Raw genomic sequence first — 27,149 nt, 5'->3', positions numbered from 1 at the left:
GGGCCATAATAAAGCCTCATAGAGGGAAGTCAGCGTAACCAGCTTGAACCAGGCTTTGCTGTAGGTACAGATGTAGCAAAGTTTAACTTGACATTTACAGCAGAGTGATACAGTATCTTATCAAAGAATGCAATAAAAGTCATTGAAAAAGTCACAGAACTTTCAGCTGCTGTATTAATAAAAATATTGCTTGAAAATAAACAGAAAAACACAGCAGAAACTCAAAGATAAACAATGTGTTTTTGCTGTTTTTTTCCGCAACATTTTTTTAGCTGCGTTTTGGTTTGTGATTTGTGGGTGTCCAAATCCAGAGACCCCCAAAGATCACCTATTTGAAGAGGCCACGGCTTTTACAATTGTTGTAGCCCTTTATTGTCATATTCATTGGTCGCATGGTATAACAACAGCTCAGTCCCACTTGAGTGAATGAGACTCAGCTGCAATACCAAGCACAGCCACTATACAATGTACAGCACCATGCTTGGTATTCAGAGAAGATTCTGCAGTGCTTACACGGATGCTGTGGCCTCTTAAACCAGCTGATCTGTATGGGCTCCTGGCCCCACCCTATTGTAAGGACAAGTCATCAATATGTTAGGGGTCCCATGTTGCCAAGGCAATAAAAGCTGCATTTTACAGTCTGCAGAGGAAAACTCTGTGGACTCTCTCTGGGGCCCTACGTTGTGAAAACGCTATGTTTTACAGTACCGTCAAAGTGGATGAAATTCAGGCTAATCCCATTCACACACTGCAGAAAAAAATCCCTTGACGTGTTTCCACCACACCGACTTTTTGCAACGATTCTCTATGTTGGGCCTTAGGCTCAAGTTAAAGTCCCACATTGCGGAAACAAAAAATAACCAAAAATGCTGCGTTTTACAATACAAACAACTTTTTTCCCACTACGTTTCCGTAAGCGCTACATTTCCAACGTACAACTTGAGCTTTGTTGCCGTCACCGTACTGCCTAGACCTAAGGACCAAATGTTGCCGTTCCAGTCACTTCCTTAAGATTTCCAAGAAATGATCTTACCATATTGACAGCTTAGTAATGAAGTGACTCTCTGGCCTACGCCCTGCCATACATTGCGGTAACAAAAGCAGATCCTTGCAGTGCCGACTCTACATGTAGATAATATTAATGAGCGCTGACATTTAATTAAATGTTTCTGTGTTTTGTAGCAGGTGGAGGGAAATTTATATCATCCACCTCTAAAAGAGGCGCACTTATGTTCCCATGTATCATCTCCCGAGCCTCCTAAAAAATGGTGGGGGAGGGTCAATAAATCACTAATTGTTACACTAATTGCCGTATGAGGATATTTTCAATTTACTGCAGAATGAACGGAATCCACAAATTGCTTTGTAAAGACGAAACACTGGAGCCATATCCTGCTTTTTTGCTTCCTTACACTCGGACGTGGTGCACATTTTATTTTTCGGTTCCCTTCAAGGACCGGTCATTTTACAATTGTATTGTGTCAGTCTGTCTTGGCGTTACATCAAACACAATGTGACAAGCTCGGTGTTCTGCTGACATCAGTAGTCACAACCTTTCCTCCGGGGTTACCTTAGACTTCACTGTTTTGTGGACAATACTTATGTAAAGAAATACATGTATTGCTTGAAGGTATAATGTAATCTTTGGTGTGTCTATAGTTATGTTTGTATGTATTGCGCTGCCATTTTTTCAGATATTATTGGATATACTATTACTAATAGCAGGTACATTGTATAGCGTGCCTTGGCTTTGCATTTCTCAGCACTGGCTCAATGTACAAGCTCTGACCTCAATTCATCCATAATCTTCTCTCTCATTAACCAAATGGAAATGGTAATTTACAGAGCTACTTAGTGTTAGAGCTTTTAAGGTCACCAATATCCGGTACACATAGCGTTCTAAAAGCCAACGGTTGAGTCCGACCCATTATCCTGATCAAAACCACCAGTAAATATTCAGCTGTCGATACTCCAGCGCTCGCTCTTTTATATATATAATGAGCTATTTTTTTAAAGAAGAAAAATCCAAAGTGGCTAGACTCATATATTCCAAGATTTGTCTCATTTGCTTCAGTGAAGTGAAACTGTGCCAGAATCAGCAAGACCCAAGATCTGGCAGTCTCTGTTTGGCAGGCTGTTAAGTCCTTAATATCCGGGAAACGCTTGGGTCCGGTAAGAGATCATTTGGAGGACAGACATATTGGCACACTCAGGTTGAAGAAGCCGGTCAGGGATCTGCAGGCGTGTGAGTGTATGGCGAGATGAGAATGTGCCATTGGGGTTTAGATTACTGAAATAACAGTAAAATGGAAGATATATAAAGTAGATTTTTGACACTTATGGAAAGAATTGTAAACAGGAATGGCTGAAACTGCACTGGGTGTCTGGACTGGGACTACTGACTTTATAACTCCCATACATCAGAATAAAGGGGGTCATTCCCCCAAAGTGTTATTATACATTTATTTTGCTTACTTATATAGCGCCATGATATTCTGCAGCACTTTATACAGGCCCATGTAGGCTATACAATCTAAACTCCCTATTAGTATGTCTTTGGAGAGGAAACCGGGTACCCGCAAACATAATATAAAAGGTAAATTGCAGATCAGTGAGAGTCTGACCACTGAGACCTCCACCAATCCTGAGAATGGGGGTGTTTTCCCCCAGTGAGAGTATAGCGGTGGACGCAGATGCGGCACCTCTCCTTTCATCATAATGGGAGCGCCCCCACCGATCAGCAATTTATCCTCTATCCAATGGATTTAGAATAAATAATTTTTGTAACAATCCTTTTGATGTTAACCAAACCACCAATTTTGGCAAGTCTGGCTGACCATCTAATAAGTATAGGGGTTCTTGATTTCCCTCTGCAGTGGTCAGCACCTTACAGTGCTGGGATCCAGGCTTGGAATCCGACCAAGGGAAACATCTGCATGGAGTTTGCATCTTGTCCCTGCACTTGTGTGGGTACTGAGCATGCACATATATGGGGGTCAGAATAGCTGTTATCTGAGTTAGTTTGTGCACCCTCAGGCCTCATGCACACAGCCATATTACATATCTATAAGATATGTAATATACTGCTCTATTGGATGCCATATGACAGAGAATATTCTGGCTCTTGCACCCTTATCGACTTCACACCCCGTTATACAGGGGTCACTAATATGAATTGTGCTGCAGTTTACAAAAGCTCATTTTGGTTTTCTGCAGTTTAATATCCATAGCATGCCCTATGTCTATGTGGATTTTTAACCCTTTTCTACATCAGCATGTGACTTAACCATACACTTCTTTTATTATTCATTCGTATACTGGCCATACCAAAACTTTTTATATATTTTTAGCCACAAACTGTATTGGATTCTATTGGAAAGAAGGAATGTATTATGAGTCTCCTATTCTGGATTTGGCTATAAGAAAAACTGCACAAAAATGCAGATTGTGAACAGTACCTTGGAAAACTCTAGATGCATTTTGTAATCTCATACTTGCACACCTGATCAACAAAAAGCTCCCCAATTTCTTTGCTTTTTGGATAATTCATAGCCTATATTACCTTCTGTTCTAATATTTGCAACCCACGTGACATGTTTGTAGGTTATTTAGGACATAAAATTCACTCTAAACCAGAAATATTTGTAGCAACACATCCAACCTATTCTATGAAAACAACTGTAGGAGTGTAAAACAGGGACGCAACTGTTGTGAAATAAAGGTGTTGGCTGCTAAAATCCCTGTAAGCCAAGTTATATGTTTTGCTTGTGAATGTGAATTTTGATCACACTAAACTTGGATACAGTCCAATGGTGAGCAAAGCATAGAAAGCAAAGTGGGAGCATATACCACAAAAAGCTAAATTCTTTATAGTTGGGGTCCAAGCGCTGGAGGACTACAAGTCCCATCAGCTTAACCCATCTGGAATTTTTGTGATTATATTAAATGTCAGTTATCATACACTTATGTATTGAATGAAACAATTCACACTGCAATTTTTTTCCTTTTCTAGGCATCCATCAGACGGTTACCTGCTGCTGTCTGCATGTATCCTGCGAGCGTACATAGCCGTCTTTCACACAAGCCGCTGGGAAGAAACAAGGTCACGATGGCAAGCAGACAGCTCATAACCAGGAGAGCACAACCTCCACAACAGAGAACAGCGCTTGTCTGGAATGACAAAGAAGACAGAGCTGATATTTAATTATTAACTCAGACATTAATGCAATGGATATATTCACCAGCAAGTACAATCCGTTCTATCTGATAAATGAGCGTCGGGTGAGATGTATTTACTATGTCCTCTGTGCTCAGTCGCCCAATGCTCGCCTCATTCTCTCCAATTTTCCACTCCCATGACGGTGGTGACATCAATGGTGTAAGATATGAAAGCTTATCAACATTAAAGCTACTTTTATGTGATAACTCTACACCCTATTCCTCTATGATATGGAAAGAGAGATAGCAGAGTGGAACAGACTAGTCACATACTACATCCTTGCCTGTGCCTATGTGCGGCTTGTACAGTTTAATATACATGTCAATCACCTTCATGACAGAGGTGACTTGGGCTCTGTTGACTGTCACATTTTGGTGATAAGAATAGTGGAGCTTGTAGACACCACAACAGAATCTAATGGACCTGTCGGACTTACTGGGGTCACACAGGCGCCATTGGTGTTCATTATACAGAATATCCTAGGCAGACGTGAAAGCAGAAATTTATACATTAATATTTAGATAGGGCAGCATGGTGACTCCGTGGTTGGATCAAATGCAACCAAGGGAAACATCTGCAAGGAGTTTATATGTTCTACCTGTGTTTGTGTGGGTTTCCATCAACTACCCCTTTTCCTCCCACACTCCAAAGACATACTGATAGGGAATGTAGATTGTGGGACAATAACTGGCAATGTTTGTAAAGCGCTGCAGAATACGTATGTTGACGCAATGCAAGTAAAAATACCATACTAAATAAATACGGAATCTGTCATCAGGTTTATGGCGCCCTGTCCGAGTAGTCCTGAGTAGTGCATCACTAATTGATTTTCTTGCAGTACTTTACACCTTATTAGGTCTATCACGAGCTAAGCACTGAATTCTCATATTCACAAGTGGTGGACTTCCATACTTTTGCACAGCTTTGTTCCTACTACTGTGCATAGGGAGAAAGCTGTCAATCTCCTGAGGCAAGTGGGAGCTGGCAGGTCATAAATATCAAGGGCTCCAGGGGACACTGAGGACAGAATATCAAGGACAAGGCACTTCATTGAGAGGAATCAGCAGTCAGCTCACCCTGGGTCATTCTATGGAAGTGGCTGTAGTAAGGGTGGCTGTCATGACTTTATCCTGACCTCAGATAGGTGAATATAAACCTGGTGACAGTCTACCTATAGACCGGAGACATTAACTATATCATTAACTAATACTGTGTTATAGTAGGCAGCATGGATGTGCTATAGTCCTGGGCGTGAATTCAGCCAAGGATCTGCAAGGAGGTTGTATGTTCTCCCCATCTCTTCCAGGTACTACAGTCTCCACACTCCCAGGACATACTGATAGGAAATTTAGATTGTGAGACACTGTCTATAAAGAGCTGCAGAATATGATGGCGCTATATAAGTACACAAAATAAATAGTGTTGTTTGGCATTGTATAACATGCCAGTATATTTATATGAAATTACAAGTAACGGTGCATTCATATCAAGTGTTTTACGTCCGTTTAGCAGATCAACGGATTAAGGCCCTATTCTGATCACATTTTTAACATCCGTTTAACAGATGCAAAAAACGGATGCAAATGGACAGCCATCTGTTTAAAAAATGTTTTAAAAAAAGAAAAACGGATCCGTTGCTGTCCACCACTTCTTCAAAAACATAGTATACTATATTTTTGTGTCTATCTGAAAAAACGGACAGCAAAGGATCTATTTTTCTTTAACATTGAAATGGCCACCCATTTACGTTCATTTTTGCATCCAATTTTTGCATTTGTCTTTTTCATCTGTTAAGCGGGTGTAAATAAACGTGATGTGAATAGCGCCTAACAGATACAAAAAACAGATCTGTTAAGGGGATGTATTAAACATAATGTGAATGAACCCTGAGCTGTATAAACATAAAGAGTTGGGACTGATTTTGTTTGGTGCCCACGGTCACATTTTCTTTAACACGGGCTCTCTTTATACACAATGCACACTATCTATTCTTTACGCCATTTAAAATAAAATTTTAAAAATCATCATAAAGGTTGAACCAGCGGAGTCCTCTATACACAAGTATTATGGCCTACTAAATAACACTTAGCTAAACAACACCATGATTTATAAAGACTGGTGATTTCAATGTCAGTCTTTATATTCTCAGCACTGGCATAGGGCGCACCCCAATTATAACATGGCCACGTCTTCTCATAAATGAGGTACACCCTGTGTCTGGCTGTGTGCCTGGTGTGTAATCTGGTATATATCAGTTTCGTGGCCTCAATAATAATAAATCTGCCTCGCCCTCGCCACACCACCGTTTTTTTGGGAAAGTGACATGGGTGACACAAAACCACAAGTTGTGACATACGTTGTTTTGTTCAAAAAGTCCCAAACTCGATGTGTAGAATAATAAGAAACCTCCCTTATATATCCTATATACGCATAGCATACTGTATACCAATAACATCCTCCACTTATGTGTTGATATAAAAATACCGCAGCTCATACAGTGTTTGCACTGATACACTCCTAGCACATGCCCAGTCTTTGCATAATATACTGTAAAAGGAACCAAATTAACTACAAAGTACCAGCAGAAATGCCCCACATTGTCCGCCGCTCCCTCCGAGGTTAACAGCTGCTCCTTCCTTTCTATCTGAACTGAGAACCAAGGAACAGAAAATGTGATGATATCAGGATGATACCAAATTGGCTTCCTCATACAAGGCAGCCCGCAGGAAGTCTGGAAAATGACTTAACAACTTGACCTGCAGCATTCAGCGGCTGATAATCCTGACTGCACGGCACCGAATATCTTCTGCCAGGCGGGAATCAGGAGCTCCCATAGTAACCTGCAAATGACTGTAAATGGCAAATAAAATCCTGACTTCTGACTCCTACAACACAACAGTCTGCAAGGGGAGAATTAAAATTGGATCAAAGACGTGCTGGATGAAAAGTGTATGGTTAGGGCCCACAAGCAAGCTTGTAAATGTGGTGCAAGGGTGTAGTACGGAAGCTTCGGATACATCACGTATATGTAAGGCATTCTCTTATATATTGTATCCAATGTATTTTCTCTAATTCTCACATCACTAAAGATTATTGTCATTGTGGTAGATAAAAATTATATTGAGGTGTTATTACAACCTCATTGTGCAAGTAAGAATGGAGGAATGGGTATATATATATATATATATATATATATATATATATATGGATTAAGTGGAAGAAGATGTGACTAGGGTGCCTCAGCCATGGTTGTCATCCATATGCTCTATACCAGTGGTTCTTAACCAGGGTTCGATCGAACCCTGGGCCATATGCACGGTTCATTTTGTGTACCAGTAAAAAAAACATATACCTATGTCTTGAATCATATTTGATTTATCACTAAAGAAGGGTTCGGTGAATGTGTATGAAACTGGTGGGTTCGGTACCTCAAACAAGGTTAAGAACCACTGCTCTATACAGTGTTTCTGTATAAGGACACGTAACCCCTACTCAAACAAATTACACCAACGTACCCACAAGGCTATGACCATATACTGTCCTGACCTTAAAAAATTCCACAGCATGAATATATAGGTCCCAGATAAAGGGAATATAGCAGCAGTGGGCAAATAAGGACACCTAGATACAATGTGAGTCATATGAAGAAAAAGGATAAAAAGTAATATTAAAAAGGTGATTTCTATAAAACACAACAAGAATATATAGTAAGATACTGATATACCTGCACCCACCAAAACATCTCCAGAAAGCGCCCTTCCCTTAACATGGAAATATTAAAGACACTTATTGTCTCTCTGATTCACTCTCGTCTTGACTACTGTAACTCCTTACTAATCGGTCTTCCCCTCACTAAACTCTCCCCTCTACAATCTATTCTGAATGCAGCAGCCAGGCTCATCTATCAGTCTAGACGCTACAGCGATGCCTCCAGTCTGTGCCAGTCACTACATTGGCTCCCTATTCATTATAGAATAAAATATAAACTTATCACCCTCATCCACAAGGCTCTCCATAAAACTGCACCTCCTTAAATTTCCTCCCTGTTCTCTATCTCCTAACCCATGCTCTCCGTTCACTCAATGACCTAAGACTAACATCCTTTTATATCACAACCTCCCATATACAAGACTTCTACTGAGCTGCACCACTTCTCTGGAATGTTCTACCCCGGACAATCAGGTTAGCTGCCAATTTCTACAGCTTCAAGTGAACCCTAAAAACACATGTCTTCAGGCAGGCCTATCACATTTTCTAATCTAACATACTGCACTTATGCTTCCCAGACTAGTCCAACCATATTCCCTACATTATCCAACAGAACATGATGCCTTTATTGAAGGGTAACCCTGCACACTCTGCGCACTTTGTACTTGTACACACAAAGTCACCGGCTAGTGATGGTTCATATAACTATTTATTTGTGTTACCTGATCTTGTATAAAAATGGCTGTATAAGTAATGCTACCTTCTATACCGTCCCTTCTACCTCTTGTGTCACCCCCTCAACCCCATAGATTGTAAGCTCTGGTGAGCGGGGCACTCAGTCCTATTATGTGGATTGACTTTATCACTATGTAATGTCTCATATTGTCTGTACATGAAGCCTATGATTTGTAAGATCCTGTGGAATATTTTGATGGTCACTAAATAAAAATATATTATTATTATTATTATTATTATTCTACAATTAGTGCAATGGATTATCCAACTTTATATTAATTTCCTATATACAATTTTTTGCACCAAATTTATCATGGCTGTGCACCATTTTTATAGCGCTCTCTGCCTAAAGTGCCTTTTTCAACCTCCTTGCAAGATGGGCATGGTTTACATGGAGTATAGGTTTAAGACTATTTTATTATTTGCTCATTTTTGGCTTAATAAAAACTAAACCAAGTCAGAAAATAGCATAAAAAAATCCCCTCATGATAAATCGGCCTCGATGTTCCTGACAAAGCAAAGGTGAAGCAATCATAATGTAATTTAGAGCAGAAAGATATGCGGACTACCCTAGATAGATTACTACTATAACTCATTGTATGTCACATGACTTTATGATATTCTTTTATACAGGCTACATGTGACCGCAGATAGAGCATACCGTCATGGAAAATGGAATGTTGCCATATATGATAGAGAGCGGTATCGATCACAACCCCCTTACCATACAAATAACCTGTTTCAGACAGAAGTGGGGAATTTCCACAGGGCGGCTTAACTTTACAGGGACAATAAAGGAGGACGTTCCCATTGAAATATGACTTTAATATGAACGGTCATAGAATTGGTAAAGTCTGGCTTCAGCTTTTATTGATTTTTTTGTAAATTTATTGTTTTGTGAGGGTAAAAGTGAAGGTCACTGCCTGGTTAATATGTAAATAGTGCAGGAACTAATACAGGCCAAATGATAGGAATACTAGCAGACCTCGTAAAATAAAGGCTGCCTTCTGCCGCAATAACATGCCACCCGAAATTGCAATTTCACAATGTAGTAAGGAATTATACAACATATTAGCTTTGTTCCGCGTATTGTATTCCGCGTCGCTGTACAGAGATTGTCGCTCACATCAGTTCCATGTCACAATCTAACTTTCTTCTCAGATTTTATAGGAAACCAGATATCCTATAGGTACAAAATATTTGTGTGTGTGCAATAAAACCCTTCACAAACATATGGAGAACACATACGGTACATTCAACGCAGATGTTTCTTTTGGTCAGATGTACATTTGTCACACTATAAGGTTGAATTCACACATAGATTTGCTTCAGAAATTGCTGAAGTATACGTATTTCCTTTTTAAGCCATTCATGACTTTCCCTATAAAAATTACAACAAAATATGAAACAAAAAACCCCTGCTTTTTCACAACTTGGAGCCTTAGCCTTATGTTACCCTCCCCACTTTCATGAAATGTTAGAATGGCTGACTATGTGGCATGGGAGGGCCTCGGCTTTGTCAGATTTATGATGCCTGGAATATATTATCTGGACCAACATACTAAGCACGAGTCTTGATAAATCTGACCCATTAACTATAATAATACATTTTATTTTTATATTACCAACATATTCCGCAGCACTGTCCAAATCGTAGAGACCTTGATTATGTTGTTAATCTATTTTCCCTTAGTCCCAACTGCAGCACAATGTTGGGGTATTTTCTGCCCTGTGTGCTGGTAGGACAGATGGAACTTTTAATTAAGTAAATTAATTAATTGGGACATAACCCCACCCAAAACAATATAAGGAAGAAAGAACCCCCCCCCCCAAAAAAACAAAAACAAAAAAAAACAAAAAAAAACAAAAACCTGTTATTAAAAAGAGATAAAGCTTAACATGTAGGGAAGTAGCCATGTGCTGTTGTAGGGACTAAGGGGAAGTAGATTAACAACATAAGCAGCACAATGATGGGGATTCGACAAGCATAATCCCCTAAGGAAGGTACTCTTAAAGAACAGAACTCAGAACTGGCCGACCAAAGGCAGTAGCCTCCGAGTTACAATATCTTAACCTGTAATCCTATTAATATTATAAATGTGAAAGTTTGTGAGTTTGTGTGTTTGTGTGTTTGGATGTTTGCATGTTCGGATGTTTGTTCCTCAATCACGGAAAAACCGCTCCACCGATTTGGCTCAAATTTTCCAAAAACATAGTTAATACACCCGATTGCATAATAGGCTACTTTTCGTCACAATAACGCACATACGTTTTTCCCAGGACCCACGCAAAAAGCCAACTCACATCACTATATCTGCAATCTCACACACTTTGGACCATAGGAAGCCCTAAAACTTCACATTCCCCTCTACAGCCTCGCCCCTAACCCCACACAATCTCATATACATATACTTTACCACTTCGCCCCTCACCTTAATGATACTCCAGGAGGCTCTCTTTAACGCTCCGGAGCAGCCATATTTGCCGACCCCCACCGCTCTGACAATCCGCGACACCGCCCACCCATGTCAATACCCCTAGGCAGTCTAATAAATGCAAAAAAAAAGTTTAAAAAAAGTTAAAAAAAATTTTTTTAAAAAAAAAGGATTAAAAATTCAAATCACCCCCCTTTCCCTAGAACACATATAAAAGTAGTTAAAAACTGTAAAATACATACATGTTAGGTATCCCCGCGTCCGAAATCGCCTGCTCTACAAAGCTATACAAATATTTTTCCTGTTCGGTAAACGCCGTAGCGGGAAAAATGGTCAAAAGTGCCAAACTGCCGTTTTTTCACTGTTTTGATTCTGATAAAAATTTGAATAAAAAGTGATAAAAGCAATAACATTTCCCAAAAATGGTAGAACTACAAGGTACACCCGATCCCGCAAAAAAAGACGCCCTATACATCCCCGTACACGGACATATAAAAAAGTTACGGCTGTCGGAATATGACTTCTGAAAAAAAATTTTTTTTTACCCAGTTTTGGATTTTTTTTAAGGGGTCAAAATGTAAATAAAACCATATATATTTGGTATCCCCAGAATCGTAACGAAACACAGAATACAGGGGACATGTCATTTTGGTTGCACAGTGAACGCCGTAAAACCAAAGCCTGTAAGAAAGTCGCAGAAATGCATTTTTTCTTCAAATCCACCCCATTCTGAATTTTTTCCCTGCTTTCCAGTACATTATATAGAATAAATAATGGTGGCATCATGAAGAAAAATTTGTCCCAGGAAAAATTAAGACCTCATATGGCTCTGGGAGCGGAGAAATAAAAAAGTTATGGGGTTTAGAAGCAGGGAAGTCAAAAACGAAAATCAAAAAATGCCATCGGCGGGAAAGGGTTAACTTCAAATACTTCTGTCCCAAAGTCACTATGTAAAGTTTCTCACTACACCGTATAGCAGCTCTAATACAAATTAACTTCAACACAAAAGTCTCACGTATTCTCAGAATTACAGCAAAAACAAGATAAAGTTACATTTCATATCCCATACCTTATACACACTACGAAAACCTTACCCACGCCTGTATATACCCACTTCTACAATCACCGCAGACGAAGTCGCGGGTACCAGCTAGTGGTTGATAAAGTTCAGGTGAGAGCTTTATGAATCCTCACCCCAAATCTGATCCAGAGGAACAGAGATCCTTTAAGTCCAAGAGCTGGAAACTGCCCGAATGGGCTTTCACAAACTCAGGGGGATTTGATTTCTGAGAGACAAATGACAGTCTGATATCTTCCTTGACCCATCTGGCTAAGGAGGATTTGGAGGCTTGGAGACCCTTATTTCTCCCGGAAAAGGCTAAGAGTAGATTTTCTAGTCTTCTAAAACTTCTAAAAGAGCCTGAAGCTCCCCAATCTTTTTGACAGAGGTTACAGCCAATATAATGGTCGTCTTCAGGAAGAGGAACTTAAAATAAACCTCCTGCAGAGGCTCAAATGGAGGATCACACATTCCCTTCAGTACCGTAGACAGATCTAGGACGGGAGATTTAGGGTCTTATTCTAGAGACGCCTCTTAGGAACCTCTTTTTGTGAATGCGGCAGCTGAGGTATCTCAGTTCGATAATCATTCTCCAGTCCCCTAAAGGTTTTGGTACCAGGGAGATTGGCGAATAAATGCCAGACCTTTGGTGACCTAGAACCTCCTCCGTGATTCTTTAGTTATTCCAGAAATGACCTTTGAAGAGCTTCCTGATGTCACTTCTGGTGTGGCCCATGGTGGTGCCACAAGAAGCAAGAAGGCTGTATCACTTCTGGTGCGGCTCATGATGTTAGCACGGCAGAAGCTGTGAAAAACGAGAAGGCTGTGTCACTTCAGGTGCGGCCTTCACTTCCAGCATAGTGAAGACCATGATAAACAAGAATGCCACACAAACTGAGATAAGAGAGCCAGCCTAATCGAAACCCAGAGAAGCCTGGACCATAAGATGCAAGACTGGAAGCAAAAAGGTAAGTAAAAAGAAAAAAATCAACATGGCGAAGAATAAAACTGGGGAGGGTTTCTTCCTTATGTTGTATTGGGTGGGAGTGTGCCCCAATTAATGAATGAATAACTTAATTAAATAATTCATTAAAGTTTCCATCCGTCCTACCAGCACACTGCTGCAGTATATACCCCATTATTATGCTGCTGGTGGGACATAAGGGAAATCAAATCATTGTTTCCATCTATAGTCATAAGTGCAAAAATCAGCATTATGACATTGTAATGTCACATAGCACATGACCAAAAACTAGAGTCTCAACCAAAATGACAATATTAACACGAACACCTGCATACATTGTCACTCACTAAAAGGTCCATAGATAAGACTGTAGTAGGATATAAGGTCTTTTTAATATTAAAGTTTGGTCTCCAAGTACTTAGGCCTATTGCACATGAAGATATAAGGACTAGAGATGAGCAAGTACTGTTCGGATCAGCCGATCCGAACAGCACGTTCGCATAGAAATTAATGGACGTAGCCGACACGCGGGGGGTTAAGCGGCCGGCCGCCGTCAAAACGGAAGTACCAGGTGCATCCATTCATTTCTATGGAGCGTGATGTTCGGATCGGCTGATCCGAACAGTACTCGCTCATCTCTAAGGACCCCATACAAAAACTAAGTTGGCATTGTATCTGGATGTAACATGCTTGGCTGTGAATTGCCAACTCTTGCCATCCTCCTCTTGTTGACAAGTTCTTTATGTCCACAGGATCCTTTTGCCGAATACTCATACTCGCCCTAGTCTTCGATGACTAAACCTTCTTCAAAATCCATCAAATCACTTAATTTTCCCATTTTAAAGTGGATTGACATTGAAACAATTCATTAAAAATTCTTGCCCATCCTATGTTGTCACTTGTCTAATTTTCTTACAATAGTAGTGAAAGTTTAGGAATCTCTAAACAAGTGACCATTCAGAATGTAATCATTTTGTGCAAGCAACAAGCTGAGATTACTTAATAACGTCGGCTTGGCCACAGGCTTAGCTCTGGTTCCAATGCTGGAATGATACGACACACAATTGTACACTCATACATGAGAATTCGTCCAAGAAGTGCTGCATGAGCAAGTGCCCGGGTCATATTGTGTTACGGATCGCAGGCGTCTCTGGGATGGGAGTATCATCACATTGTAAATGCCCCATGATGGAGCACAGATGGCTCGGAGAGACATGAAGACTGGGCATATAATCACCACCTGCCCAGCAAGAGATGATTCCTACGGGGATGTCAGACTACTTACAAATGCAACACTTCCATGCTTTTTCTGGCTTTTATGATCAAGTTCTGGGTTGCCAAGGTAACCATGGAAACCAACCTAATATAAACCTCTCCGCATCCTCCTTATCATTGACTAGGCGATAAATCAGTCCCGTCTACTCTAGAATAGGAAATAAGCCTTTATACCTCATATTGATCCAGAAGCCCCTTCCCCTTGACCAAAGCATACTTATACCCCTCCATTATTCATTTTGTGATTTTCTTCCCTAAATGACTTTTGCCCTATGACCTCCCCTACTTTAAGGTGATGTACTGGCACCTAGTACATAAAGTGCACGTCCACTCTAATAATACAGAGAAATTGTGCTATATACCCTTATCATTGGACTCATTGCACAAGCAAGAGCCATCTTAGTATATACTCGTAGGCAGTGATAGCATCTACAGCAGTAACAAGGGGAGGGAAGATACATGGAGGTCTTGGTAAAGATCTGTCACTGAATGGGATGATCTTAATGCAAAACTCTCACCATCAATCATTTACCAAAAACACTGGGGCAGATTTATTCAGATTGGCGTACAAAACAAGAAAAAGTCCCGACTGGCGCAAGGTACATTTGAATTATCAAGAATTGCCTGAATTTACAAGGCAGCCCCGACCTGTCCTTCCCTCCGCACCCTTTACCCGCATTTACAGAACAGGGGAACACAGGATTTCATTGCAGGAACATTTCTTGACACCATTTTACATTAATAGAAAATGTTTTTAAAAAATGATGTTGTGCAAGTTTTAGGCTGACATCTCTCCACTGTCAAAAAGAAGGGCCTTGTAGTCTAGTATCATGGACAGTGAGGAAGCCCCCTCTAACAGTATTCTTCCATATCATTGTACTGTCAGAGGGGCGTTCCTCACAGCCCATTGATAACGCTAGGCCTTTCTGACAGTGGAAATATCTTTTCCTGATTCACTTGACTTTGTTAATCGACAAAAATAAACTATTGAGCCTTCTGTAGTGGTGTCAAACTGCTGACTGTGTCTAGTAGCAACAACCAGAAATCTAAATATAAGCAATTGATCCAGGGGACCCTAACCTATCTATCTGCAGGACTGGGTTGCAATGCTGGGGTATGGTGATAGACTCCTTTTCATATCAAAGAACAAGGGCCCCGAGCAGACACAGAGGCTTCCTCTTACACGCATGTGCTCCTCATAAACATGGTGCATGTAGCTTTATCCATAAAGTTTCCTATAAGTACTGTATATTGCAAAGTGTAGAAACTCACAGCAATAAACTTTATTTGATAGTCCCGGAGAACCCCTTTAAGAGAATTACTAGCGGCGCCTTATGTTAAGCGGATTAGATTTATTATAAGTGATGCATTGGCAGGTTTGATGTCGATTTGCTCTGCATTTTCTTACAAGGAATTCCAGCAGCACCTGCTCCATAAACACTCGGAGGTCCAGGTCATTAAATATTCATTCAGATAAATATTTTAGCACAAGAAACCCCCGCCTCCAAGCTTCTACCACCACCGTCAGTTAATTGTTTTATTTCCATTATGGCCAAAGCAACAACTACTTTCCCCCACTGATGGATCTAAATAGCTAAAGAGGAGGGCTATGTGAGAACCCTGTGAACTTCTAGTTGCTTAGTCTTAATGCTTGCTATATATATATGTGCTACCCCTCCCAAAACATGTAATTCGGTCCCAGTTGCAGTCTATATCTTACTTATATCTCTTTTCTTGGTAAATTTTACTAAGGTAATTCGCCGATTTAAAATTTGCTTTAATTCCCCCCCCCCCCCCCCCCCCATGCTGAGTGATACACTCTGTATGACCAGCTAAGAAGGGCGTAGGAAGGGAAAAGACAATGTCTCCTGGAACATTTCTAGTACAAGAAAGCAGTTATAACTTTTTAAGCTTTTTTACTTGGGGTACTGACAATCTAAGAGTCCATTGGGTTCCATATCATGCAGCCAGAGGCGCTCCTTGTGCTGCCATATGGTGTTCTGTATGGCGCTGAATTACAGGATTATTTTATTCATGAAACATACCTCCATAATAAAGTCTATGTAAGAGGCATTTTTACACTTTGAATTTCTTATACCTCCATAATGCGACATCAAATGGGAGCTTGCTAGGATTTGTTGCATCAACTATTCAGCCAATGATATTTTATACAAACTAGTCTTCTGACAATTAAGTCCACTATCTAAGAATGAACTCTTAAAGGGAGTGAAGATGGTACCTGGTCAGCATGTATCATGGTTGCAGAGTAGACTGATATATTGGTTTCTAGGAAAGGATTCAGTAAAAATTGATATTTGTATATTTATAACTTTACTGATGCTGGACTTAAGAGTCTAATGGTGGTCCTAATCATGATTGACAGCTCCGAGTATGCATACTGATACAGGGAAGACTGTCCGTCACTAAGTAGGGTCACCTATTGGATGTAGAATGAGTAGAGAAGTCAAATTATACTGAATCTTCTCCAACTACAAATCGATCTGTCTTCTCATGCTCTATAACATGTCTATACATTGCACAACTTTCCACGCTCCATGATCTTTCAAGAAAGCAGCCATAAGATCCAAGCATGGCTTACCAAAGAATGCAATCCCATGCCTTTACAGGCCAATTTACTGTAAAACATGTATGGGTGACCCCAGACACATAGGGGAAGACTGACTCACACTAGCGTCAGCCTTTTATTGTTCTAGTCTGTTGGCGGACCAGTACAATGGATAAACAGACCACTATAACAGTGGTTACATACAGAGCCCACCAGACCCCATTAACTATAATAGGATCCGTCAAATGTCCATTCTTTAAAACTGAAACCGCTGGAGGATAAATTCAGGCTTGTAGGAGCCGATAACCTTTTCCGACTCCAACTCCACCCAAAACTGGTCCCAATTCCTGAATACATACAGTGCCTTGTGAAAGTATTCGGCCCCCTTGAAGTTTTCAACCTTTTGCCACATTTCAGGCTTCCAACAACGCTATAAAATTTAAATTTTTTGAGGAAGAATCAACAAGTGGGACACAGTTGTGAAGTGGAACAAAATGTATTGGATATTTAAAACTTTTTTTAACAAAGAAAAAACGCTATAGGTCTCGGCGTTGGGACCAAGGGTACCAGTCCATACCAGGAGAAACACCCTCAGACCATAAATCCACCTCCGCAGAACTTTCACTGGGTGTCAAAATACTTATTAGTAGATCGTGTAGACCATAGATTGACAATTGAATGACATTGTAAAAAGAAATGGCATTTGTACTGAAAAATGTAGCAAACTCCACTTTCAATACAATATTAGGGTGCATTCACACTGAGTAAACGCTAGCTTATTCTGAACGTAAAACACGTTCAGAATAAGCGGCGTCTAAAGCAGCTCCATTCATTTCTATGGGAGCGGGGATACGAGCGCTCCCCATAGAAATGAATGGGCTGCTTCTTTCACTCCGTGCAGTCCCATTGAAGTGAATGGGGAGTGCCGGCGTGTACGCTCCGGCATGAGCAGAGCTTGCCGTATACGCCGGCACTCCCCATTCACTTCAATGGGACTGCACGGAGTGAAAGAAGCAGCCCATTCATTTCTATGGGGAGCGCTCGTATCCCCGCTCCCATAGAAATGAATGGAGCTGCTTTAGACGCCGCTTATTCTGAACGTGTTTTACGTTCAGAATAAGCTAGCGTTTACTCAGTGTGAATGCACCCTTATAAAGGTATGTCCTAAGCCCACTCCCTAGAAATCTATGGGTAATTTGGTGTAAATGTCAGAAACGCTTTCCAAAGTGTTAACACTGTCTAAGGGTGCATTCACACGGAGTAAACGCGCCGCGCAATGTGGCGCGTTTACGTCGCATGTACGCCGCATTTTTTTACGGTGCGTTAACGCGGCGTAATCGCGCACCGTAAAAAAACGTGGCCAGAATGCGCGGCACGTTTAATCCATGTGAATGCACCCTTAGACCCCATGCACAGGATTGAGCTTCCGATATGGGGCTGGATTTGCAGGGGAATGCAGTTGGCTGACACTCGGGAGTAACATGTGAATGCATTCCATGATGGGGGCTTTTGATCTGATGATACCGAGCAGGATACGGAACGGGTTGGAAGCCCCAATAACTGTGAATACATCATAGAATGCACTCAGATTACATACAGATGTCACGAGATTCATCAGACTGTATTCTGCTGCAAACTCAGCCTCACATCGAAAGCACATGGGATATGGGATCATCCAAAAATGACATATGTAATAACACAAAAACCAGAAGCATATATATACTGTATACAACATGTACAAAGCTAACAAGGAAGAATAAATGTAGTGGCCAACATTAGTTAGGGTTACCCCAAATGAGATGTAAAGGTAAAAACAATGTGCACCTGTCATAAGGTATCGCCCTATAAACAATGCAGGCAGTAATAAGTCGTGACAATAGCCCAGAAGCTTCAGTACCAGTCTGCAGCTGGCGTGGGAAGGGGCAGGGAATTGTCTTCCTGAGTCTAATTTAGCTGTTCACCCCTCCATGCCTTTTCCTTGCTTTGTCATGGCATTTCCTGGTATTTCCCTCATCTCCACGTCTGTCTTTATAGTGACACATACAGTTATTTCTTCTCCGCACATCTGGGGTTCATATTTCTATTTTCGTGACAATATTAGGATGCACCTGCATAACGCAGACGCTTAAAGGGTACTTGGTAGCATAAATGTGTAATCCAAACAATCACTCAGCGCACTATTTGTCCTTATGTCATGTACCCTTGTCTTTCTATGGCAGTGCAGATGGCAGACTGAGAAAATGAGACTGAAAAGGTCATCAAAACCGTTCGAGAATGAATTTGTTGACTTTGCACTTCATGCTAAAAAATCATTTATAGCAAGCAAATACATGTGACTAAAGGGGTTTTCTGGCCCCAATAACGTTTTTATACCAGACAGAATTGCCTTTAGTAACTGAATGGTGGGGTCTGGCACCCAGACACTACAATGTGGTCTGACACCCAGACACCACAATGATCAGCTGATTATCTGCTTCTGGGAATCAGATGCTACTGTGGTGAACAAGGCTGGAGGCAAGTAATGGGTATAGAGCTGTGGTAACCCGGCACCACCACTATGGACATCCCCGCAACTGTGTGCCTATTACTGCCGGCCCCAACCACAGCAATAGCTTTTAGTACATGGATCAGCTTATTGGGGTGGGGTCTGATTGTTGTAGGGCAGGAAACCCCTTTAATCTTCTAATGTTGGAAATTAGAGGCGTAGAATGTACACAAAGTGCAGACACAACAAGGCCTTATAGAGCTATGGGAGACTGAAAAGCTCCTTCTACACTATATTAGGCAATTGGAATTATTATTAAAGGTTTTTTTGAACTATCTTTAGGATAGGCCATAGATATCTGATAAGCTGGGGTGGTGACAGCTGGCCCTCCACACTGATCAAATGTACAGGACCACATTAGGCGCCATACTACACGCAACATGGAGCAGTTGGCTCCGTGTCCTATATAGTTTCCTGGTGCTGGTACTGCAGATCAGCTCTCTTTGAAGACAAAGTTACTATACAAGAACCAAAGCTTTCTGCTTCTGGCCATGTCTTCTGTATAGTACAGTTACCATAAGCAGCCCTATATAGCTAATTGGTACAGGCGATAGGACATAGAATCTCATATCTTGGCAACCCCTTTAAAAGGAGTCTGTCACCAGAGCCTATCATATCAACCCAGCCCCGCAGATAGGTTAGGGTCACCTGAATAAAATGATGCTTTATCTTTATGAATCACTGCCTCCATTGTTCAGATATTGCTGTTTTTGTCAATGTGAAAATGAGCTCTTAAGACAATGACCTCTCATTGCTCCAAATAGATCATCTGCATATTGGCAGAAACAGCAATATCTTGGCAATAGAGGCACCCATTCACATGAAAGTAGAATCAGGTGACCCTAACCTAGATTTCTGCATGGCTGGGTTGATTTTTTGGGTCCTGCTTAGCCCGCATTCACACGACTGAGTTTCACCTGTGGGTCCATGTGAGTGACAGATTTCCCGGCCTGAATAATATGCTGGGAGACGGACTCCTTACATTACAGTCATCTATGAGCGAGGAGTCCCTCCCCAGAACACGGCTATGGCCGGTAAATCTGGCTAACACCAGGCCGAGTTTTACGGATGAGAATGCGGGTTTTGTGAGGGCCCAGTTATAAATTTTGCATTGAAACCAGGAATTTCAAGTCATGTCTTTGTAGAGAGAGAATACAAAGAGGAGAGGTAAACACAGGGCAAAAGTGGCCTTTACTTTCTTACTGTCTGGATATAAAGTTACCCAAACCAAAAGCAGCCTAAAAACCTGTCAGACACCTCTGTAAGAAACCATTTTAGACAAAAAAAAGTGCCATGAGCGGGGAGAAGTGTCCACTAGACGGCCTCCCTGCTGGCTTCTTACTACAGAACTAGGCTACATTGACAGGCTCCTCCATATTTATGTATAACCAGGCTGGGTGGTGAGAAGCCTGCAGGGTTTTTTTGGCATTCTCTGAAATACTGCAAAGTTTCACAGTATCGCACATCTGTGTGTTACAGAGGAGCTTGTCAGGATTTTATGCTGCCCGTGGTTCACACAACAGGAATCCGTCAGTTTTCAATCTGCAATAATCCCAGAATTCACATTTTAAGGATTTCACTTTAGGTTTATGTGCTGCATGTTTTTAGTCTATGTTATTTTTATTTGCATCCTACAAAATTAAAGGGGTAACAACAAGTTATCCTCATGCACTGGATGGGGGTAGCCAACTGATCAGTAGAGTCTGACCAGTGGGACCGTCAGCAATAGCAAGAAATAGGGAGTTTTTGCATCCTGGATAGGGTTGAGCGATCGGGATCGGAAAAGATCGGATTCCGATCGGCGATCGAGTAAATTTCACGATCGAGATCGGAATTCCGACCCGATCTTTTCCAGTGGGATCGAGATCGGAGGTTATCTCAAGATCGGCTCAACCCTAAAAGTGACTTTTCCCATAGAAAAGCATTGACTAGGGTTGAAGATCGGGATCGGAAAAGATCGGATTCCGATCGGCGATCGAGCAAATTTCACGATCAAGATCGGGATCGGCTGGAAAATGATCGGAAATAGGATTTTAAAATCGATCTTGAAATCTCAAGATCGGCTCAACCCTAATCCTGGATATTGGAGGTAGTGGTTATAAATTTGTATCCCCAGTTCTTTCATTTCAATGAGGCATAAAGCCAAGTGCTGTGCTTTGGCGATTACCTGCGGTTCCACTGAAATGAAAGGTGCGAGGGCACACATTTCAGACCACTGCCTCTGAGCAAAACATCCACATTGTTGTGATTGGCAAGGGTCCTAACCGTTATACCCCCTGATCAGTAAGTCACCTCCTATTATGTAATTTGTGGTGGATGGACATCTCTTTGAGGATAGGTTCACACTACCATTAAAGTCCATTGCTCTCATCTGTCACAGCATGGGAGCAACGGACATTTAGAGATGGAGACTTGCCAGACAGGACCACCCACCCGCCCTTTCCATCCACTGGTGAGCGGAAGATATTTTGTCTCCTTTTCTGTCTTTTCAGATAAGATAAGATAATCCTTTAATAGTCCCACCTTGGGTGGCGGCATCATTTCTGTCACGGCAGCCAGCAGTAGGAACGTCTTGCAGGGCATGCTTTAAGGAGTTATGGAGAATACAGGGGGCTGATGGTGGAAGGGGAACCCCTGTGGCTTATGGACTTATGTGGAAAAGAAGGGTTATCAAAGGATATGATGGATAACAGGCAGCACCCTGGACTTATTGTCAGCTCCGAGTCGGCGCGGTGCGGCTGGGAGATTACTTCTGGGTGCTGCCCCAGTGGGCCCTGCCCCTGCAATTACCGGTTATTGTTAACTTTGTTAAAGGTCAGTTATTACATTTTGTATGTTAACAATGTTTAATAAATAGGCTGTTGTGGCTGCTTAAATTCCATTGTACCAGGTTGTGAGATTCAGGTTATTTCCAGGTAAGCAACCAAAGGGTGAGTACTACCTTGCCAAAACAAAGGGAACAGGGGTAGTTTGATTGGTTCACCGAAATGCCAGTAGCAATATCCCGGTCAAGTGTCAGTGATGTTTTTTACATTACAGTCAATGGGAACGGATGCAGACGGAGGAGGTTCCATCCGTGTCCATTACTCTACTACCGTTAACGTCCACTGCTGTCATCCTATGACACATGACAGCAACAGACTGTATTAACAATAGTGCCAACATACCCTTAGACAACCATCTTAGGCCATATTGTTAGATTTCGGTGGCAATTTAATTTTACCCTTACTGCTCCCAAAAACCTGTTCCTGAATATAGTCCTATTTCTATGCAGACAGATCAAGATCTAACTAATGCAACCACAACATATCAACACAGCTGCTGTGATATGACAGCTCTACTTAGCACAGACACTAAATAGACACATCCAGCGCTCAGCATCAAGTGTCTGGTGGGATCCCGGGAACATTTGTGCTTGGCAAACTCTGCGACAGAAGTGACAGCCATTATATTTAATTACAATGATTGTTTGGTGTGTAATACCAGGCAGAGATATAGAGCGGCGGATCCACCCGCTAAGAGCTGCAGCTGATGGGTTTTAGATATAATATCTGATTGTTCCCATGCTCAATTACAGCACACCTAAGTGCCACCGACTGCAGGAGGGTCACATTGCAAATATTACCGCCATTACAGTTACACAGCTAAGACCCCGTCACAAAATGCAAGTTAACCTGATCTTCCCGGAAACTGACAAAGTCAATTATTATGCAAAGATCATCGTGGCTCCAGGTCACCGAGGTTAACTGCTACAGTAGGTTAGCAATTATACAGATTTCCATTTGTAATGCTATTGGTATTCAGATTTCATGTAACCTTTAATAATGGGTTCACATCACTAATAATAAAGAAAGTACATTCTGCATGGAATTTTCTTTGTAGGCAATCAGCAATAGAAGAGTCTAAATAGTTTGACCATTAAACGATCTAAAATTAATTAATTTCCTGAAGATCATTAATAACACAATACAATAATGAATAGAGCTTGTAGTAAAACTCCCGAGAAGTAAAAATGATAAATTACTATCCTAAATGTAATATTTTTTGAAATGTAAGCAGTTTTTACAGTGAATCTAAGCAAATTCCCATCTTGTAATAGGATTTTTTTTTTTTTGTTTCCTTGTGCCGGTTATGAGCCCTGCCATAAAGGAAAGAGATGAAGCATCTCATGAGGGAATGAAGGATTGGCAAAGATGAAACCCAACATGCTCAATTTTTGTTTCCTCCAATAGCGGACACGAAATACAGTCAGGCTGCCCTCTCACACAGCTTTAAGCTAAGGTTACACGGCGACTTTGGCTGCGACTCCTGTCATCCACCATGTTGCCCTGTGGCTCCTTCACTATTGTGGGTGAATGAAGTTGCATTGTGTCCCCATGGGTGCTGCAACTGCGACTTTTCGTCGTAGAAATATCAAGCACAGATGGATTTTTTGTGTCTAGAAGTTGATATGGAGTCGCAATGCGATTCTATTCACTTAGGTAGGGTGTCGGTTACTGTCCGTTATATGTCTGTTGCCCATAGACCTCAATGTAAAAAAAATAACCGACACTTGCTGTCCGTTTTTTTTTCAAAAGGACAGAAAAGTCCTACATGGAGGATTTTTTGTCCGCTCGAAAAAACGGACATGGTTGTAAATAGACACTAAAGGAGACAAGATAAAATCCCATTGAAATTAATGGAAATTGAAAACGGACCAGCTAGTGTCTGTTGCTAAAATCTTGTATGGACAATAGCCACGGACACTGCTGAGTGGACACCAACGGTAGTGTGAACGCCCCCTAACCTTACTGAAGAAGTTGTAGAGCAACATGGTGATCGTTGGTTGCACGCTGGTATTTGTGGCCAAAGTTGTAGCGTAGCTCTAGCTATAGTCCATGTTTTCATAGCCACATTGCAACAGAAACAACACCCACCCAACCAGGTCTACCATATCATATTTACTGAGGCTACTACTTTTGTATAGGTGCATTGAGTCTTACAGTAAATTACATAAGGGTATTCAGATAACCCACCATAGGCATGTCACCACCCCATAAACTACTGCCATAAACCACTGCCACAGCTGGAATTATAACATTTTTACTGGTAACAGCAAGTTGAGGTGATTTTCATAATATGACCAATTTTATTTAATATTTGGAGCAGAAATACTTCCATTGTCAAGTGTTACGGTTCTGTGTGTATATATAAAAATAATAATGAACACAACCAGAACCGCTAAGCTGTAGAGCACTGCAGCGAGGTCCACAGGCCCGGATGGGCAGCCGTATGTCTGAATATGCACCACCAGTTGAACTGCATTGGCAGTGATGTTGTGCGACACAAATGTGAACAAGCTGCAACAGACTCTCTCCAATTAACTTCATTGGGAGAGCGTGCCTATGTATAGCAGTTGAGTGAAGTCAGATGAAGCTTTGCCAGAAGAACCTGCTAATTACAGCAAGAGAACCAGGCCTTAGCATGTGCTTCACGCTGCTGCAAAAACAAGACTGCCAGGGGTTAACTTCACTCCTGGTCAGTCACACACCATCTCCTAAACCTGCAAGGAGCTACACAGCAGTTAGACTAGGAATAGGTAGACTGATTCCAAACGGCAGAGCCAAGGAACTCTAACTGGATCCCTACTCAGCTCCTGCAATTGACTGGAACCTGGCCCTAACCTCCTGTCTCAAAGTGTTAATAGTCAAAGTGTGAGCCCCGGGCGGGCGTCGGCTCACACTATTTAAAGGCTAGTCCCCGCCCAACAGGGGCGGTGGCATGACATCACCGATCATGCTCAGTATGACCAAAATGGCACTTAGCCTCTGAGCGGCTCCAAAATGTCTGAGCATGCTCAGTGGGCCGAAAGCTGGACTTAGACTCCAGACACCTTTCTGCACAATGCCTAGGGCGAGGTTTGGATTGGCCCACAGGTGGCGCTATGCGTTGGACGGGAAGCCTGTGGGACCCAATCCTAACACCAAGTTGCTCAACCCTAGAAATGTCAGCGGTGCCAGGACTTGGTAAAGCAGGACATTGGCATGGGAGGCAGATTATAAAGGACAAGGCCAGAGAAATTCATATTTAGCAGCTGGTCATGTACACTGCCGACCTGCTCAAACCTGACAGTAAGCAGCGGAGGTCAGAGAAGGAGAGTACTGTTAAAGTAAGTTATTGTCTGTCTGTCTAAGGCTTCGAGACCTAGTGTGAAGTCACAGTTATAAAATTATTGAAATAATATGTCCACTGTCACTTCAAGCCCAAAAAACACGAATGAGGCTAAGGTCCCATGTAGCAAGGCCACAGCCAAAAAGCGCTGTGGGAAAAACCGCAGTGGAAACGCATTGCAGTTTTCCCCACAGCGCTTTTCACAGAAAGTCCGTAGCATTTTCCTCTGCAGACTTTCTGCTTCAATCATACCTGTAGGGAAACCACTGGCATTTCAGTACGTATAAATGACATGCCATGATTTCCAAAAAGGCAGCAGTTTTTTTTTTAAATTGCAGTACTTTTTTTCTGCAATGTGTGGATGGGATTAGCCAGAATCCCATCCACTTTGTAAGTACTGTAAAACGCTATGGTTTTTGCTGTGGCAAAATCTCACGTTTCTGCTACATGGGGTCCTGGCCTCAAAGATGTTATTCCCAATCCAAAAGCATTTCTTCAAGATGTTCTACTGAAATCAAAAACAGTACTTCAAGATGTTGTGCACAACCCCAAAAACATTGAAAATGTTCTCCACAGTCAAGAAATTATATAATGATGACACAGCTCGGATCTGACCAAGGCCACCATCTGCAAGGAGTTTGTATGTTCTCCCCGTGTTTGCGTGGATTTCCTCCAAGTACTCCAGTTTCCTCCCACATTACAAAAATACCCTGATTGTTTGTAAATCGGTTCCCCTTACAAATATCTGACCATCATGGAAGAGCACCTGTATGGCAGCCACTAACTCTACAACCCTCCATAAGCTCTGAGTCTCTGTAAGAAAAGCACATTATAAATGTTTGTCATTAACACTAAAGGCCTGAACCAAAAAATACTATTTCTTGTTTTTGTTTTTTTGTCTCCATTGTCACTTACACTAATCATCATGGCCATTAGAAGATAAGGAATGATCACAGAATTGTTTCCTGTTATAACACCACATGGACCGTATTTTATCTATTGCACATGGATGCAAATGGACTCAAAAAGTTTCACCGCATTGTCTCATATTTCCCATTTCTTGCAATTCTATTCATCTGGCAGGTACGTTATCCCAGCACTGTCTATAACTATGTTCTATGAGTCTGAATCAGTAAGGGTTAAGAAGATATTATATAATTTATTAAACTCTCCCAATGGCTAGTATCTCAGTTACTTTTATAGGTGACAGAAGGTTGCTGTCATTGATTTATGAAGCTATTTTTGTAGACACCAGGAGGGTAACAGGTCACAGATTTCATTAGTAATGTCTGTCTTCTATTATCTCCAACCCATCATCTCTGCGGAGAGAATGCAGGAGGCCACCTTGTATTTAACCTTAAACACTAAACCAGGTTACTGTAAGTGGTGTACATGAGGCCTGTCCGTTTAACTATTTACAGCCCCGTGATGGTTTGTTGCCATAGAGAACTGATTTTTTTTTTAAGAGATCTGCTGATACAGTGTCCTTGAT

At 41.5% G+C, this 27,149-nt stretch overlaps 1 protein-coding gene across 1 annotated transcript in view; it reads right to left on the bottom strand.

Annotated features, from left to right (window-relative positions):
* LOC142194524 (LHFPL tetraspan subfamily member 7 protein-like) overlaps positions 1-27,149 on the bottom strand; it is a 135,052-nt gene that overhangs the window by 77,415 nt on the left and 30,488 nt on the right. Inside the window, exon 2 of the mRNA XM_075263690.1 lies at positions 4,032-4,170. Coding sequence (XP_075119791.1) covers positions 4,032-4,170 — 139 coding nt within the window. The remainder of the gene's footprint in view (positions 1-4,031; positions 4,171-27,149) is intronic.

This window comes from Leptodactylus fuscus, chromosome 2, assembly GCF_031893055.1.
Source record: "Leptodactylus fuscus isolate aLepFus1 chromosome 2, aLepFus1.hap2, whole genome shotgun sequence".
NCBI lineage: Eukaryota > Metazoa > Chordata > Amphibia > Anura > Leptodactylidae > Leptodactylus > Leptodactylus fuscus.
Note: the sequence above shows the minus strand (reverse complement) of the source record. Positions and strands in the feature narration are given on the sequence as shown.